At 33.7% G+C, this 19312-nt stretch overlaps 1 protein-coding gene across 2 annotated transcripts in view; it reads right to left on the bottom strand.

The window, feature by feature from the left end:
* The window catches only part of LOC121375895 (general transcription factor 3C polypeptide 3-like), a 97903-nt gene that overhangs the window by 23482 nt on the left and 55109 nt on the right, over positions 1-19312 (bottom strand). The window contains exons 19-25 of one of the 2 annotated variants that reach the window (XM_041503586.1): positions 18598-18684; positions 17608-17706; positions 17011-17086; positions 16330-16454; positions 15063-15150; positions 14228-14298; positions 12272-12402 (exon numbers count right to left, since the gene is read on the bottom strand). In XM_041503586.1, coding sequence (XP_041359520.1) covers positions 12391-12402; positions 14228-14298; positions 15063-15150; positions 16330-16454; positions 17011-17086; positions 17608-17706; positions 18598-18684 — 558 coding nt within the window. In that variant the 3' untranslated portion in view covers positions 12272-12390. Of the gene's footprint in view, positions 1-12271; positions 12403-14227; positions 14299-15062; positions 15151-16329; positions 16455-17010; positions 17087-17607; positions 17707-18597; positions 18685-19312 lie in introns of those variants that run through there. The other variant, XM_041503585.1, reaches the window with a different exon arrangement.

Below are 19312 nucleotides of genomic sequence, written 5' to 3'. Positions count from 1 at the left end.
CAGACTGCACATCAAGCAAACACTATAGCACTAGACCTAATTTCAGACAGAGTACATTGTATATATTTCTCCTAAATAATGCTTTACTTTTTGCTTTCAGTTTTTGAATATCACAGATCACATGATAATAACTAATTTTAAATGTTACACATTGTTACCAAACTGACATATTCTACATGGAAAGTATGATTATAAAACATAATAAAATGACTTACAAATACAAACGTCCCTAAATAAAGATCTACTCAGGTCTAATTCAGCGCAAGTGGATACAGTGCATGTGTACTTACTGGCACAAGGTGAAAAAGCCACAAGGTTAAGAGAGTATTAAGACTAAATACAAAAGACTTGCCTTCGTCTAAGTCCTGTATAAATATCACACTGTACATGAAAATATCAAATTCTAACATTAAAATACCACACTGTAACTTATAAACATCCCAGGTAGCTATGATTACCTGTCGTACAACACAGGGTACGATATCAGAATAACATTTACAACGAGGGTAATCAACTAGTGAATAATAGATTGGTGTAGTTTATCTTCCTGAGGGAAAATGTTTAACGTAATCATGACAGATGGCTTAAACAACAATATTTATTTACTGTCAAATATGTTGTATTGGATTATTAAGTTTATCAAATGTCAGGAAAGGTCTGATGGCCAATCTCAAAACCATTTATTGTGTAGATGCCAGTAATATAAATATTGTTTAGATTTATAATGTTTTATTTTTGTTATTTTCAACAATGTTAAAATGTTGACTTCAATAAGAACATGCAACTCTGGTCCTACTTAAATTATTACAATGATTCTTATTCATCCTGTGTAAACAATCACAATTTAGAGCTTAAAAACTAAACTATAAATAGAGGGATCCAACGAACAAAACCTTCTTCTTCTTCTTTTGTCACCTATGTGCTTGTATAGAGTTATTTTGAAAAGTAGATATTTTGGAACCTGACTTAGCAGTTTTAGGTACTGAAAACCTTTATGATTAATGCAAACTTAAGATTTCTGTTCTATTTTATTACAGTATTTAAAGAACCAATTTTATGCTGATTAAAATACCATTATTTATGATTAAGCAAACATAAATAGCTAACAAAACCTAGGAAATAATGGAATAATGAAAGTAGGGCATATTTGAATTGTGAACTGAAATGGCAGTCATAACTCTATAAGTTGGCAGTTATGACTGAACTGGTACACGGCCATTGGAAAACTGGATATTGACAAATCATTTTTATTGCAGTATTCCAGTGTTTAATTTATCACAAAACAGTGAACAGTGATCTCCTGCAGCTTGGATATCGATTTGTGTTCAATTAGATCGAAGTAAAGTGACTATAAATGTGTTTAATGCATCATTCATTACATACCAGCATGCAGTGACCTTCTCTTTAATATTTCCTGACTCACACCAATCCGAGACGCAATGCCTCCAAGGATCAGAGAGCCCATTCAGGCCATACATTTAGAAATAACATTACTGATAATATATCGCTTAACACAGAACACACTTTCTTTGTTGTCTGTATAATCAATTGTTCTGCATATTTCATCAAGGCTGTGGTATGTATTATCATGTCCATAGAAAATACAAAAAAAGATTGTGCACAATTAAACATATTATTTACTTGTTACTTAAAGCTGCACCCATAGATAATCATCTAAAAATGTGAAAATAGTTTCTCCCATTCCAACTAAGTTAAAAGTTTGTTTTGTTTAATGACGCCACTAGAGCACATGGATTTATTAATCATTGTCTACTGGATGTCAAACATTTAGTAATCCTGACATATACATGTAGTCTAAGAGAAAAAAACCTACATTTTTTTTCATCAGCAATAGGGAATTTTATATGCACTTTTCCACAGCACATACCATGGCCTTTGATACTGCACTTGTGCGATACTGGTTGGGATGGGAGAACCCAACCAGAGAATGGGTCCTCTGAAGTGGTTCGATCCCATGACCATCATATGCCATGCTACAGTATATATTAATTCATTATAATAATGAAGCACACTGTGTATAGGCACAAGTGTATAAAACACCCTTCTCTTAACATGAAGTAGAGCAGCCTACATACATGTAATGGCAACAGGTTTCTTCTCTAGTCCCTAGTGTCACACAGTATATTAATACATCTATATAGCTGTAGGCAAAACAATATTATTTTCTTTTTCTTTATTAAACCACATCGAACCACCTCGGGGAATCCATTCAATTGATTGGGTTTTTCTCATTCCAACCAGTGCAACACAACTGGTCAAAGGCCGTGATATGTGCTTCCCTGTCTGTGGGAAAGTGCATATAAAAGGACCCTTGCTGCATTATAAAAAATGAAGCGGGTTTCCTCTGATGATTACGTGTCAGAATTACCAAATGTTTGACATCCAATAGCTGATGATTAAATAATCAATGTGCTCTAATGATATCGTTAAAGAAAACAAACTTTAACTTTTTATTAAACAATAATTCTAGTTTGCAACTTGCGAATTTCTTTCAAAATCAACTTTGTTTTTGACATTACACCTTGGACTATTAAGCAAATTACTTACAAATAAATTACAACAAACTATTTTCTTCTTAACAATCAACAATTTTTTTATTATTTTTTTTTTTTTATACTTATTAAATTCTTGAATTCAATATTTATGTCAAGTTGACTGCATACATGTAATGTCATAAAGTGTTGGGAGAGATCTTTAATACTGGCCAATGCCAAAACTGCTTATTTGTATACGGTAATAAATATGTTTACCTTAAATTATTTACCTACTGAATCATGATATTAGAAAGTTGACAGTCTACAAACAACATTATTTTCATCCCAGTTCTGAAGTTCTAGTGCACTAATGATTATGTTTACAGTTCTGTTTACATTCTCTTTAATTATCAGGGTTCCGGCTGACAATTATTTAATTAATGACCAAAATTGCAACTAAATAGTTATTTTTATAGCCACCCTACAAATTCAATAGCCTACAAATGGTATTCATATGTTTTGAATAGACATTTAAAAACTATTTAGATTTGGGTAAGTTTGTTTTAAAAACTCCATGTGCGGTATGCTTGGCTATGATACTAATTTTATAATTTCTTTCAACTTACTTAATGGGACTATCCTGAGTTTGCTCTCATTGTAACGTGTACGACATATGGAGCCTTTCTGGTGACTAAAATAGCATATTAAAGATATTTTCATGTTAACAATAGCAGACTGAGTATCTGTATAACAAGGTATTTGTTGTCGTCTTAATGTTTGTAATATTTTGAAACTGGAATTTACTTTCCAATAAGTATATAAATGTGGAATTAAAAAAACAAAACAAACTGTATCATGAAGTGAAGTGAAAAGGAAGGAAATGTTTTATTTAACGATGCACTCAACACATTTTATTTATGGTTATATGGCGTCAGACATATCGTTAAAGACCACACAGATCTAGAGAGGAAAATCTGCTGTCACCACTTCATAGGCTACTTTTTTTTATTAGCAGCAAGGGATCTTTTATATGCACCATCCCACAGACAGGATAACACATACCATAGCCTTTGATATACCAGTCGTGGTAAATTGAAAAATGACTGTTGGCATACAAGTGAGAATACACTGGATATATGTATATACTTGTGGTCACCAAAATGGTTCTGTTAGTCAGAATCATGTGACAATGGTTGAAAACTCAGGACAGTCCCTTTAACTGATTTTTAAAAGGGCCATTGTAAACTAAAATGAAATGAAATGGGAGACTTGAACTAGCAATTGTTTAAGATATCATTTTATGGATCAGTTATTAACATTTAAAATTACTAATAAAAAAACAAAAACAATTATAGTTAATTGGTAGACAAAAGTGGTTGCAAGAAGTGTTGTTTGTTCTTTGCTTGGGCAAAATAGAAATGGCAGAAAATCTCGACCATAATTCTGCCAGAAAATGTTCAATCTGTCATTGTTTTTATTTCGAAAATTATTTTAGAAAAAAAAGAAACACCAAATAAGTAAATCTGCAAGTCTATTACAATCAAGGATTCTTCATTAATATGAATGGATATTAATGTTATAACAAGTTAAACAAATATAATTACTTTTGTGCACTGAACATTTTTATAACCATCACTCAGGCATTTCAATAATTGGCTTAGTACCATTAGAGCTGTATAAAGCACTAAGCATTGCTATTCTGCAATGATAGATATAAAAATGTCATTGACTATTATTTGAATGAGGTGATTGCCAAAACAGACAAGCAATGTCATTTTTGCTAATCTTAGCTCTGTGCATTTTGATGACTCATTTGGTTATAGGGTCATTCCGTGTCAAATCACCCCCCAAAAAAGGAAATTTAAACCCTACCCTCTCCAATTTCAATGAAATGAATAGAGTTATTGTGGCCAAAAAACCTGAAATTCCAAGTTTCAGCTCAATTGGACCAACGGTTTCCGAGTTATGGCCTTTTTCCTTTTTGTTAATTTTGTCAAAAAAGGGCGTGGCCGCCATAACTTAGCAACCAATGGTCCAATTTTGACAAATGAGACATCATTGGAAAGGGGGAATTACAAGGAATCCAAATCTGGCATTATTCCTGATATTTGGGCTGATGACCATTTGACCTATATTTTGACCTTGAAATTGACCTTGTGGGACACGTGACCTTGAGATGACCTTTGATTAAAATTATAGCCCAACATATTTGGGCTGATGACCGTTTGACCTATATTTTGACCTTGAAATTGACCTTGTGGGACACGTGACCTTGAGATGACCTTTGATTAAAATTATAGCCCAACATGTTATCTACAACATATAAAAAAATTGGAGGTGGAAAATGTTTCATTAGTCAGCAATTTCAAATTGAAATATGTTTATCTGTTGTTCTATGCTCTCTGTGTATAGACTGCACATGTATTTAAGCACTATTAAATGTACATGCATCAACATTGTAAATGTCATGAATGTTCTAACAATATAGTCCAGCATCCAACAGATTTAAGATTAATTTTTTGAAATATTGCCTAATTATCAAAAACATCTTGTGCCAACATCTCATATTGTTTAGAACAGGCTAAACTATATTACCATGGGGACTACACTAAAAGGAAGTTATAGCCCCTTGAATGGACTTTGGACCCCATGTGGAGGAAACTGCAGCCCCCCAACCCCAATTCAGAGCATGCTGCATGAATATCTAAAATCGAAGAAATTTAAGTTTATCCATTAGATCTCGGATTTCCCTCCATTTCCAAGATCCATTAAGATGTAAGTATCAGAAAATCTCCAGTAGGTAACTGACAAACAAAAGAACTAATTGATCCTTATTACTTATATACATGTATGTAATTAGTATTGATAATTATTTTAAAGATTAATTACTATCTGTGGTTTGTAGGCCTACTGGCACACTTATGTGTGTACATTTACATCCTTATTGATGAAGTGAAGAATGTTTGTACTTTAAAATTTTGAGTCTACATCATGTCATTGAGCAAGTCATTATAGTAAGATTGCTAAATAATTTGTTACTGCATCACAATTTGACACTTATTTTCTAAGGTTTCAAGCATAGGCCTGTACCGTAAGCAGCAGAGAATCCAAATGAAAAAAGTTACTTATAGCATTTAGTGATAGGCCTACAATGTAGTACATGTATAAATAATGAAGGATAAAACAAAAATTTTTAATGGATAAAGAATTTTAAAAAATGGAATTGTCACAATTCAGCAATAAATGGCAGAAAAATAGTCATATATATGGAACTTTTTTAAAATGCCAAACAAATGCTATTTCATTGTACATAGTTAAATAGATGGCAGGGGCGGTACGTAGCCCTGTGGTAAAGCACTCACTTGGTGCACTGACAAGTCTGGGAATGATCCCTGTCAGTAGGCTATTTTTTGCTCCATCCAGTGCACTACAATTGGTATATCAAAGGCCATGGTATGCGCTATTCTGTCACTGGGATGGTGCATATAAAAGATCAATTGCTACTAATTGAAAAACATAATGGGTTTCCTCTCTAAGACTATTATGTCAAAATTACAAAATGTTTGACGTCCAATAACCAATGATTAATAAATCAATGAGCTCTAGTTAAACAAAACCCTGCAGTACCATCGTTTTGTCCCATTATCAGTCTACAATGCAGGTTTTCAAACTGAGTTTACAATCCAATCCACCCAAATTGGTACAAATTCAAGATACTAGCAATTTCGATGATAGTAATGACGATTCACAAATTCCACTAGAAATAAAGGTGCAAAACTTTGTCTGCAGCCTCTATGATGGTATTCCTTGGATTGGTTTGGTGGATGAAGTTTCAGAGGACTATAATGTCAAGTTCATGCACCCTCATGGACCTTCAAGGCAGTTCCACTCGCCGTCAAAAGCAGACAAGTTTGGGTTCCAAAAAGGGATATACTTTGTGTTATAAACACCCCATCCTTGACATCATCTTCATCCAGGAATTATAGTATCTGCCAAAATTATCTCGTCAGAATTTCCAAAGTCTGTTCAACATGGATAGAAAGCTTGTGACTTCAATCAAGTAGTCACTCCTCAAATAAACAGAAATACAATAATATATAAAATTAACAAAAGATGAAGAAAACTACCAGTAGTGATTTATGGATTCTATTTTCCTTAATCAATTGGTTGCCTAGTTGCCACACTATATTGTATCATTAACATTCATGACGTTTACAGTGTTGACGCATATACATTTAATAGTGAAATGCATGCAGTCTATACAGAGAGCATAGAACAACAGAAGATATTTCAATCTGAAATTGCTGACTAATGAAACACTTTCCACCTCCAATTTTTTTATATGTTGTAGATAACATTTTGGGCTATAATTTTAATCAAAGGTCATCTCAAAGTCACATGTCCCACAAGATCAATTTCAAGGTCAAAAGGTCATCAGCCCAAAAGTAACCCAAGTGTCGGGAATAATGCCAGATTTGGATTCCTTGTAATTCCCCCTTTCCAAATGATACCTCATTTGTCAAAATTGGACCATTGGTTGCTGAGTTATGGCAATTTAAAAAAGGGCAGCCATAACTTGGAAATTGTTGGTCTGATTAAGCTGAAACTTGAAATTTCAGGTTTTTTGTCCAAAATAACCTTATATACCAAATTTCATTGAAATTGGAGCGGGTAGGGTTTAACCCATTGGGTGATCTGATATGGAATGACCCTATATTGGAAGTAATTGTCATATTCATTAATTTTCTAAGAAAGAGTTCTTCGATTGCTATTTCATAGTACATGTATATTATATTGATGAAATAGTTATACTGTTGGAATTATAAGAATTGAACATGACAATGTTTGACACTGATGGAAGTATGAAGCACAGAACCATTTGACACACTTATGTATGAAAAGCTTTGTGAAGATGTAAGTCCTAGTACTTGGGAACATGCACAGAACCATTTGACACACTTATGTATGAAGAGCTTTGTGAAGATGTAAAAAAAAGTCAATCCATGTCAAAAGTTAATTTGTGAAACTTAAGTCAGTGTCAAGCCATGTCAAAAGTTAATTTGTGAAATTTTAGTCACAGTGTCAAGCCATGTCAAAAGTTAATTTGTGAAACTTTAGTGACAGTGTCAAGCCATGTCAAAAGTTAATTTGTGAAACTTAAGTCACAGTGTCAATCCATGTCAAAAGTTAATTTGTGAAACTTCAGTCACAGTGTCAAGCCATGTCAAAAGTTAATTTGTGAAACTTTAGTCAGTGTCAAGCCATGTCAAAAGTTAATTTGTGAAACTTAAGTCACAGTGTCAATCCATGTCAAAAGTTAATTTGTGAAACTTAAGTCACAGTGTCAAGCCATGTCAAAAGTTAATTTGTGAAATTTTAGTCACAGTGTCAAGCCATGTCAAAAATTAATTTGTGAAACTTTAGTGACAGTGTCAAGCCATGTCAAAAATTAATTTGTGAAACTTAAGTCAGTGTCAAGCCATGTCAAAAGTTAATTTGTGAAACTTCAGTCACAGTGTCAAGCCATGTCAAAAGTTAATTTGTGAAACTTAAGTCAGTGTCAAGCCATGTCAAAAGTTAATTTGTGAAACTTAAGTCACAGTGTCAAGCCATGTCAAAAGTTAATTTGTGAAATTTTAGTCACCGTGTCAAGCCATGTCAAAAGTTAATTTGTGAAACTTTAGTCACAGTGTCAAGCCATGTCAAAAGTTAATTTGTGAAACTTTAGTCACAGTGTCAAGCCATGTCAAAAATTAATTTGGATGTCAACACTTTGTAAAACAAATTCTTCTTCAGTTTCTATACAATTGGCATTAACATAAAAGAGGCCATTACTATAACAATGAATTGTTCACTAAAACAAACACAATTTGTATTGTAGAAGACATTGATCTTCGTGTCATCACTGGAGATTGATAACTGAACCTACTGCTACATCATGTCAAGTAGGGATACACATTATCGTAGATAATCTAACCACTGTTCATGTCTAAGATGGAAATAGGCTAAGCCAAATGTTTAGACATGAAGATTTTATTTAGCCCAGTTTGATAATGTTTTTACAAGCTCATCCGTTATTAAATATACAAAGATAGTGCTTCAGTGTTGTTTAGAGTACAAACAAAATGGCAGCCAACTCAAATAGAAAAAAACTTTAAATGAAAACAAATAGTATGGCTGAAGTATGTCGGTAGCATTGTTTTATGAATCAGAAATGGAATACATTCTAAATATAGTCTTGTTGAGATTTCTGTAAATATAGTATCAATAGTTAATACCAGTATTTTTTAAAGAATTGGCAGCAAGTATATTTTGGTTCATACAAATATGAACCAGGTGAAGAAAAAAAAACGAAAAGAAAAATATTCAAAACCCCAAACACTAAATGCATGCTGTGCAACAATATGCATGCTGTATAATTTGCATGAAATGAAAATCACTTGTGGTTAATTTTAATAATTTAGTTGCAAACTATATCAAAATATGATGGTAAAACCTGCAACTTTCTGTGCAAATAACAGGCAATAACTTCAAAAAACTAATCTTAATTATATCTTGTAAAAATACAGCATTTTTCTCGACTATCCCATTTCTATTCTATCTATTTTATTACTATATATTAATAAATATTAATTATGTTAAATACTTTATGCCATTGGACATTATGTTATTACGTTTTATATATGATTATGAATATTGATTATTGTCTGATGTCCATCTTGTTTAGGAAAGCACTTATATAGGCTCTGCCTGTTGTGCAATCCGTTTGACGTTTTTTTTCTGATCAATAAAATATATAAAAAAACCCCACCCAAAAATACAGCATGAATAACATGATAAGTAGACATCCAACTGAGCTGCGTTTACTCAGTTTGTGACACCATTAACATGGTTTTCACGGGTGATACATTCTGGTAACCCAATTAATTTTTGCATAACCCTTTAAATCCATGTAAATGATGTCCTACATTTAATGTGCAAACAAAAAATAGATCATATAAAATTATATTTGGGTGACTGATATGAAAACAAAATTATACTTCTTGCAATTTTCAGAAGTTTGATGTGTCAAACATGTAAACAGCAGGGGGTGGATTGGGTGGGGGTGAGGTGAGGTGAGGTGGGGTGAGGTGGGGTGGGGTGGGGTGGGGTGAGGTGAGGTGGGGTGGGGTGAGGTGGGTTGAGGGAACCGTTGTCACTTTAGTTAACAGCTTTAGAACAATTCCCTGGAAGTTTCTGATCTTCAGTGATGAGTGCCATTTCATTTGTGATGCCTTTTACCATTCAAATCATAATGCATATTCAACTCTGCTATACGTTTTTATATTAAATTATCATACCCCCCACCCCACCCACCCATACCTTCCCAGTGTGCTAATAAATTGTACTTGTGTGCCAATATTTTGCTGGTTTTTGTATCCTCCATATGAATTTCGCTGAATTTTCGTATCTAGTATAGTTACCTGGACAATTCAGCTAGTTTAAGAAGAGAAAGTTTGAGAGGGTACGAGCATGGCTGAACTATTTTCTGGTTTACCGAGATATGAGTGCTGGGATTTAGCTCAGTCAGTTGAGCTGTCACCTGAGGTTCTTGTGTCACAAGATCAAACCATCTCAGAGGATCCATTCAACTGATTGGAGTTTTTCTCATTCCAACCAGTGTACCACAACTGGTCAAAGGCCTTGGTATATGCTTTTTTCTGTGGGAAAGTGCATGTAAAGGATCCTTTGCTGCTAATGAAAAAATGTAGCGGGTTTCCTCTACATGTGAGAATGACCAAATGTTCGACATCCAATAGCTGATGATTAATTAATCGAAACAAACTTTAACTTTCACTGAGCTATGAACACAAAAATTAAACACCATTCAAGAAATCAGATTGCCAAAAGGTATATAAAAAATAATTAGTTTATATTATTTGTTGGCAAAGAATAGAAGTATTGAAAATAACAAAAACCATATTATTTTTATCCATCAAAATATAAATATGTTTTATCAACTGAGAGGTGGGGCATGTAGTCCAGTGGTGAAGCACTTGCCTGGTGCATGGTTGGCCTAGGATCAATCACTGTTGGGGTGTGGGGTGGCAGCAATGGCTTGGTATGTAGTATATATAGTTTTCAGATTGTGTGTATGAAAGATACCTTGCTGCCAATGGAGTGGTGCCAGCAGGTTTCCTCTAATTATCTCTCTGGTCCTTATCATATGCTCAATGACATATTATCGCAATTAAATTGTGTTAAGTGTTGTCATCAAATAAAACATTTCTTTCTTTCTTTTTTTAGAAATTGGATGATTAGATAAGGGACATAACCCTAAAATAAAAGTAAAGTTTGTTTTGTTTAACGACACCACTAGAGCACATTGATATATTAATCATCGGCTATTGGATGTCAATCATTTAGTAATTCTGACTCAGTCCATATTGGAAACCCGCTACATTTTCTTAATGCAGCAAGGGATCTTTTATATGCACTTTTCCACAGACAGGACAGCACATACCATGACCTTTGACCAGTTGTGGTACACTGGCTAGAATGAGAAAAAACCCAATCAGTTTAACGGATCCACTGAGGTGGTTCAATCCTGCGACACAAGCACCTCAAGTGAGCCGTCAACCGACTGAGCTACATCCTGCCCTTAACCCTAAAGTAAGAACAAAGTAGGCACAAATTAAGAGAAATAATCAGATATACAGTCGACCTTCGATAACTCAAACTTCGATCTTTCAAAAACGTCCATCTCTCGAAGTGAAACGGCGGTCCCGGCCGAACTGCTATACAAACTAGTAATAACAGACTTCAAACACTCAAACTTCGAACATTCGAAAAACTCTATCTCTCAAAGTAATTTTTTGGTCCCACCACAAAAAATTAAGGGATATTGCACTCCCAAAACTCGAAGTTTGTGGAGTGACTGAGCCTTTTAACTGTACCAGTAATACTTTAAAGAAAAATGAATTGTCACCCAAGCCAAGCGTGAGTGCCCTGACTGCACTCGGCTATCAATGATACACGTGGTAATTACAGAATAATAGATTGCCAACTATGCAGAACAAAATGATCCTACATGCTTGCATTTGGTTGTCGGTGTTTGTACACGGCAGCGGGCCTCATTACACAAAGTACGGATAGTCTTGTAATCTTCAAAGAACTGTTGTAATAACATTTGTTATTTGCTATTTAAGTGTGAATTCAAAATGATTCATTACTAGTCATTTAGTTATGTTAGAAACTGAAATGCTGCTCAATCTGTGCAAGATTACAGACACAGTAATGAAAGACGATTTTTTAAGCAAGTGTGCCAAACAATCTTTAATTAAAAAATTTGTCTGACAGTTCTTGTCTTTGTACTTTGTGATTTGAGAGCTATAAATTATTTTGTACTGTTCTGAATGTTTTATATGTGAAAAAAGTACATAACCTAGTGCTATTTGGCATACAGTGTTTTGATTTGTTATGTTATGTCCCGCTATGTTAGTGAGGGTTTTTTAAAATGATTTTTGTGATTTACAATAATTTTGCTATTTATATTGTGCATTTTTTATTTGGTAAACAAATGCTAATCGACATCCAGTATTTTAATTTATTAATAAGTACAATAAAAGTACACAGAGATGTACGTCAAATTGATCGGATTTATCTCGTTTTTGTTAATATTTACTTAGTTTTATCATATACACAGAAGGAATGTGCTAACATCTGTGTGTTGGGGACAGGGATGGAGCAGCAAACATGTCTTCCGATATCAACGAAATGATAATACTACAATGCAGTTTCACTTTGGAGTCTGCTGTACGAATTTCGAAAACTCGAACTCCCTGAAACTCGAACTATTTCGTCGTCCCCTTCAACTTCGAGTTAACGAAGTTCAACTGTAGTTATGTTCCATACTTCAATCAACCAGCTAATAAAATACAATACTAAAGTAAGAACAAAGTAGGCACAAATTAACAGAAATAATCAGATATAGTTATTTTCCATACTTCAATCAACCAGCTAATAAAATACAATACTTTCATCAGTGTTGAGGCAAACTGAAGTAATGTTTCCATTAGTAGCATGGAATCGTTTACATGCAACATCCCACAGACAGGATAACACATACCACAGCCTTTGATAAAACATTTTGTAGAAGGGCTTGTTAATTTATTGTATTTTATAAAAAGGATAATTCTAAATATATACCAGCAACATCCAAGTGTAGATACTGCAATTTGTATTGAGTACTACTGATTAAAATTCAGTTTTAACATGCTTAGAGATGGCTTGAGACAGTTATTTGGGCCAGAAATCAGTAATATTTTAACTACAGTCTTGTTAATGTCTTGTAATTTAAAACTAAAAGTGCATCAAATTACGTGGAATATTAACATGATAATAACATTAGAAGAACAAGTATTTAAACTAAAACTGCATCAAATTACGTGGAATATTAACATGATAACAGCATTAGAAGAACAAGTATTTAAACTAAAACTGCATCAAATTACGTGGAATATTAACATGATAACAGCATTAGAAGAACAAGTATTTAAACTAAAACTGCATCAAATTACGTGGAATATTAACATGATAACAGCATTAGAAGAACAAGTATTTAAACTAAAACTGCATCAAATTATGTGGAATATTAACATGATAACAGCATTAGAAGAACAAGCATTCTGAGAGTACTGCTAAAGCAATAGATGTCCCCTACTGGGCACAAAGGTATTTTTGTACGTCTTAAATTCAAGGGCCATAACTCTGTGACAAAAAGAGTAAATCTCCATGAAAATCAAACTTGATCTGTAACTTCACATGATAAAGCTATACACACAATTTGTGTTAAATAGCTTGATGCATTGTCAAAGTCAGGAAAAATATATGTGCAACAAATGGACAGACAGACAGAAAGACAACAGGACGAACAGAAGGACGGAGACGAAACCTACAATCCCCTCTGGTTTGACTGATAGGGGACTAATACTACTTTTAATTGTTTTCGTCCAAAAAAGTATGTTTGACTAAAAAGCAGATTTCTATTTATTAAAGGGACAGACCCTAGTTTCAACCCGTGAAAATTAACACTAACTTTAGTTTATCTACAAACATATAATACATTTGGATAAAGTTACAACTGAGTGAAACAAAAGTCTGTGACTTTGAAACGGTGAAATACCGTCTAAAAATGGACTAAAACTAGACTCCATAACTGTTACTTCTCAGACGCACATGCGTTTTTAAAAATATGAGAAATGCATTTTGTGATATTGAAAACACCAGGATGACCAAAAACACTTCGAATGTATGGAAAATGATAATCTAAACAACAAAATCTAAGTAAAGTATAATTTCAGTTATCAAAAATGGCTCTAATAGTAAAATATATGCCTTAGTGTTTAAAAACTAGGGTATGTCCTTTTAATTGGTTAAGATAGCTTTCAACCTATATTTCACTGCAGTTTCAGAGATGGTCTTGTTGTGATTGAAAAATACATTGTGCACTGGAGTTGAGCCTTTCATATTTACGCAATATTTAAAACAAGATGGCAAATTTCATAAATTTGAAACAGTGTACCATAGCATTGACATCATGTAACATTTTAAACAAAAGACTACTTAGTTAAGGAAACATGCAGACAGCAACAAATATAACCTTCACCATATTGCCAGCATCATTTTTATGTATATGTATTATATCTATAAGGTGTATAGCGTACGACATAAAGAATTGAAATATAACGCACCTGATCATCGTGAATAACTGGTGGGAACTGAAGAGCTTTCTTATAGTAGAACACAGCAGCGTATTTTAGACCTGCAAGTAAAACATGCATCAGAGAGATATTAAAGACTAAAAGTTAAAGTCTGTTTTGTTTAACAGCACCACTAGAGCACATTGACTTATTAATTATCGGCTACTGGATGTCAAACATTTGATAATTCTGACATTACCGTTTTGGAGAGGAAATTTGCCAGAGGTCTTTTATATGCACAGACAGGATAGCACATACAATAGCCTTTGATATATCAGTCAAGGTGCATGGACATAATATCTCGCTGGATCAAAGTTCAAAGTTCACCCAACTTTTCATTGCACAGTTAATGCTACCAGTTCTGCCATTGGTTATAAATGTGACAGTGTTTATTGTCCTACAGTGTTGTTTCATCTGGCCAGTAAATTTGAATAATTTAATCTGAACTAGCATCAATGTGCAACAGCAACAAAAAGAGTATTTAGTAATTTCAGAGTAGAAAACATGCTAATATCTGAACCCACCAATAAAAGAAAGTTTTGAATAACTTTTAATAATGTTTCAAACTAAAGGTCTGCAAGGATTAGTAAAGAAACCAAAACTTACAAATGTACACAGTAATCACATTTAAGAATATTTGAGTAAAATTCAACTACAAAAAATACAAAAAAGCATGGCATAACATGTTAAATATATTCAAAATTATTTGCTTCTGCTTACAAAAACAGTTTGTAAACATCTTTTATTTATTTAATTTTTTTTTTTTTTACAAGAGAGATTTAAAAACATTTCATTATGATTTTATTATAAATTTTGTCTCACATACCTAACTGATGCAATGCTCGACCAATGTTGTAATATGTTTCCTGGTTTTCTCCTCTCAGCTCCATGTAAATGTTCAAGAATGCCAAACCCTGTAAAATCAATCAATCATAAAAACATAGCAAGAAATAAAAAAGTTAAAATAGTTTTAGTGAGTTACTTTCAAGTCTTAATCTGTTTACTCTAAGATCCCTATTTGAAAATCTGTCTATTTGGTGTCTAAATTAAGGCTATTTTCACACTGGATCTAGAGAATCAGAGGAAAAACCAGCTACTCTAGCAAATCGCAGGTCAGGTCAAAGGGCTTAATGTGCACATTCAGAGCAAGGTGTTGTAGCACACGCCTGTCATGGACACAGATGTCCACTTATGCCGGCTCCTTCATCCAGAACAGGAAGCAAATAGTGTCACGGGATCTTTTATATACACTTTCACATTACAGGACAGCACATACCATGGAATGGGAAAAAACATGACGGGTCCACTGAGGGCCTCCTCCTGGACTGGATAATAACCCAGTGGGCCCTTTGAGAAGAAGGAAGAAAGGAAATGTTTTATTTAACAACGCACTCAACACATTTTATTTATGGTTATATGGCGTCAGACATATGGTTAAGAACCACACAGATATTGAGAGTCAACCCGCTGTCGCCATCTCATTGGCTACTCTTTTTGATTAGCAGCAAGGGATCTTTTATATGCACCATCACACAGACAGGGTAGTAAATACCACAGCCTTTGATATGCCAGTCGTGGTGTACTGGCTGGAATGAGAAATAGCCCAGTGAGCCTACTAACGGAGATTGATCCCAGACCGACTGTGCATTGAGCGAGCGCTTTACCACTGAGCTACGTCCTGCCCCAGGGCCCTTTGAGAAAGACTGGTCTGATGAAGGAAGAGTTATAATTATTTGGCGTAAGACACATGGTTAAGGACCACACAGATAATGAGAGAGGAACCTGCTGCTGCAACGCAATGGTATACTATTTCCGATTAACAGCAAGGGATCTTTTTATATGCAGTATCCCAGAGACAGGATAGTACATCATCAGGCGAGCACTTAACCACTGGGTTATGTCCTACTCCAGTCTTATTAAAGACTCAATTGACAACATACTGCAAACTCTTAACCACTGAGTTAAAGCCTATTCCCAGCGGACAGTAAAACATACTGCGAAATCCTTTATTTTCATGGGCTTAAATTTTTATGTTTTTGCAAAAACACACACAGGACAAAATATTCGGTGGATTAGTACAGATTATCACTAACCTGCATCACCAGGGCGTGTTTCTTGCTGGAAAACTTCTGACAGGCCATGTGTATGAAACATAGCCCGATACAGAAGTTGACGAGCGGATCTCTCGGCGTGTGGCGCAGGACGGCTACGTACTCTCCTGAAACAAACAACACAGAGCTTGTCAGTAAACCGGGCAAAAATCACGGTTTAACCTCGACAAAATATTTTGTTAGGTACTTTAGCTATCGTAATTTTTTTAACACATAGCTAAATAGTTTGTTTTTGCAATACAATAAACTTTCATCATAAATACATAATCTTACATTATTTAGTGTTTTTGTGACTACATTATTTATTACTCAATGAACTGAAGTAGCTAACTTTTGAATAGGACCAGAAAATCGTGTCTAGCCTTTGTGCTAGATGATTTCTAAATATGCTGAGTATGGGTGGCTGATGTCATAACTCATGTTTTAGGACGACTCATGTCATAACTCATGTTTTACGATGACTCATGTCATAACTCATGTTTTACGATGACTCATGGCATAACTCACGTTTTACGATGACTAATGGCATAACTGATGCTTTTTAAAATTTCATTAAATTAAGTAATTGTCAAGTTGCCATTTCAGTTTGAATCATTGTTTTAAAACGTTGATCTCTGAATTGACACGGATTGACCCAGAGGGATGACGAGAGGTAGGACTTACCCAGTGCATGTTTGTACGTTCCACAAATCAAACTGTTGTGTCCGTTAATTATACCAAGCGCTCTGTTGTCAGGATCCTGAAGAAAAATGAGAGAAGAAATAAAACAAAATCCGTGGTATCACATACAAAAATACTTTATCACATTTCAGTGCTGTCACCTGAACTGTAGACAACTAAAGCATAATGCCAAAAAAACAAGACCGATAGAAATACAGCAAATTACTTCAGCAATATGCACCTAAACATGATTGAAGTACTAAATAATGATTAACAAAAATGTTTGTAGCAATTATGTTAGCCCAGCTCACACACTAAATTTGGTAAAATACTGTAAGGAAGCTAGGAAAAGCTACTATATGTCTCTGCGTTCTACAACATGATCAGTATAGACAGAAAATAATTTTTTGAAAAAATCATGCCATAAAATAAAAGGTGCATGTAATTATTTTGTTTTCCTATTATTCTGACAATAGACATTTTATTATTCTAGTGTGTCCATGCATACATCCTCCAGATATTTACAAATGTCAAATATTTAGATGGCAAATTAAACTCAAGACCTTCACAAAATATTTGCAAGTTAAACTAATTCATTACCTTCATAAGGAGACCAAGAGCAAACTTGCGATTCCGTATGTCTGTTGTGTAAATGATAATCTGAGAAAACAGGTTCCATGCCTGTTTGTTGTGTGGATACTGAAAACGTAGTTAACCGTGTTAGCAAATGAAAATGTTGAAGAAAAGAAAAAAAACAAGAAAATAATATCACTTTCACTGATATAAGCAATTGTACAAGACTGTTTTTAAAGAAGTATAAAATGTTCATCTAAATTAATATATAAAATATACAACAACTGCAAAGATTGAATTAATTATTAAAACAAAGACACTTACACTCGGACTAAAACCAAAACATTTTTGATGTGACATTAAAAAAATTGACATTATTTCTTTATTTTCGTACCCACAAATGCGAGTTATTTCCCATGCAGTTTAGTTGACTGCAGAGTAAAGTTTTAAATATGGATGACTCACCTTCATACATATATCTCTGATGAAGTTTTAAATATGGATGACTCACCTTCATACATATATCTCGGATGAAGTTTTAAATATGGATGACTCACCTTCATACATATATCTCGGATGAAGTTTTAAATATGGATGACTCACCTTCATACATATATCTCGGATGAAGTTTTAAATATGGATGACTCACCTTCATACATATATCTCGGATGAAGTTTTAAATATGGATGACTCATCTTCATACAAATATCTCGGATGAAGTTTTAAATATGGATGACTCACCTTCATACAAATATCTCGGATGAAGTTTTAAATATGGATGACTCACCTTCATACAAATATCTCGGATGAAGTTTTAAATATGGATGACTCACCTTCATACATATATCTCGGATGAAGTCTTAAATATGGATGACTCACCTTCATACATATATCTTGGATGAAGTTTTAAATATGGATGACTCACCTTCATACAAATATCTCGGATGAAGTTTTAAATATGGATGACTCACCTTCATACATATATCTCGGATGAAGTTTTAAATATGGATGACTCACCTTCATACATATATCTCTGATGAAGTTATATGCAAACTGTCCATTTTTGTTAAGAACACAGGCTGTCAGACAGATGAACTCACTTTCCTGTAATCATAGACAAGCAAGTCAGAATAACAAAAACAAAGAAACACAGTTTGTTTAATACTAAAACTCAGCAGAAATGCATATTATTTATTTAGTCCTCTTCAATTTATTTAAAATTATTCAGTTTGAATCCCAGAAGTTTTTGAGTGTATTAAAATGATCAATATCTTGAGAACATCTTAGGTCTGTGTTGACAGTCTGTTTACTAAATTCATGCAATCATGGGAAAATATATATTGTGAAATATTAATTTTTCTTCTGTTGTTCACAATATTTAAAACAAGAAGTTTTATTAAAAATGCAACACTTTATTTTATTCTAAACAAATCTTTAAACAAGCTTAACAAAGTGCATTGGTTTCATGAAATGTGTTATGCATTCTATTATACCATTAATAACAATGGCAAACCCATGACTGCCGACACTGGAATGGGAAGAGAACAATTACGTGATGGACAGTTACAAAACAAATGGGTACAGAAACGTAATCTCAACTCACACTATACTGCCTCCCCATAATATTGTGTAATACACTCCATAGCTATATTTATTGGCATGGAGATGTGCCATTTAAAGTTTGTGAAATTCAGAGATACAATAATCAAACAAACCCATATTAAGCCTTGCA

The sequence above is a fragment of the Gigantopelta aegis genome, chromosome 6 (genome assembly GCF_016097555.1).
Source record: "Gigantopelta aegis isolate Gae_Host chromosome 6, Gae_host_genome, whole genome shotgun sequence".
Classification (NCBI taxonomy): Eukaryota; Metazoa; Mollusca; class Gastropoda; order Neomphalida; family Peltospiridae; genus Gigantopelta; species Gigantopelta aegis.
The sequence above is the reverse complement of the archived record's forward strand: the minus strand, read 5'-3'. Positions and strand labels throughout refer to the sequence as shown.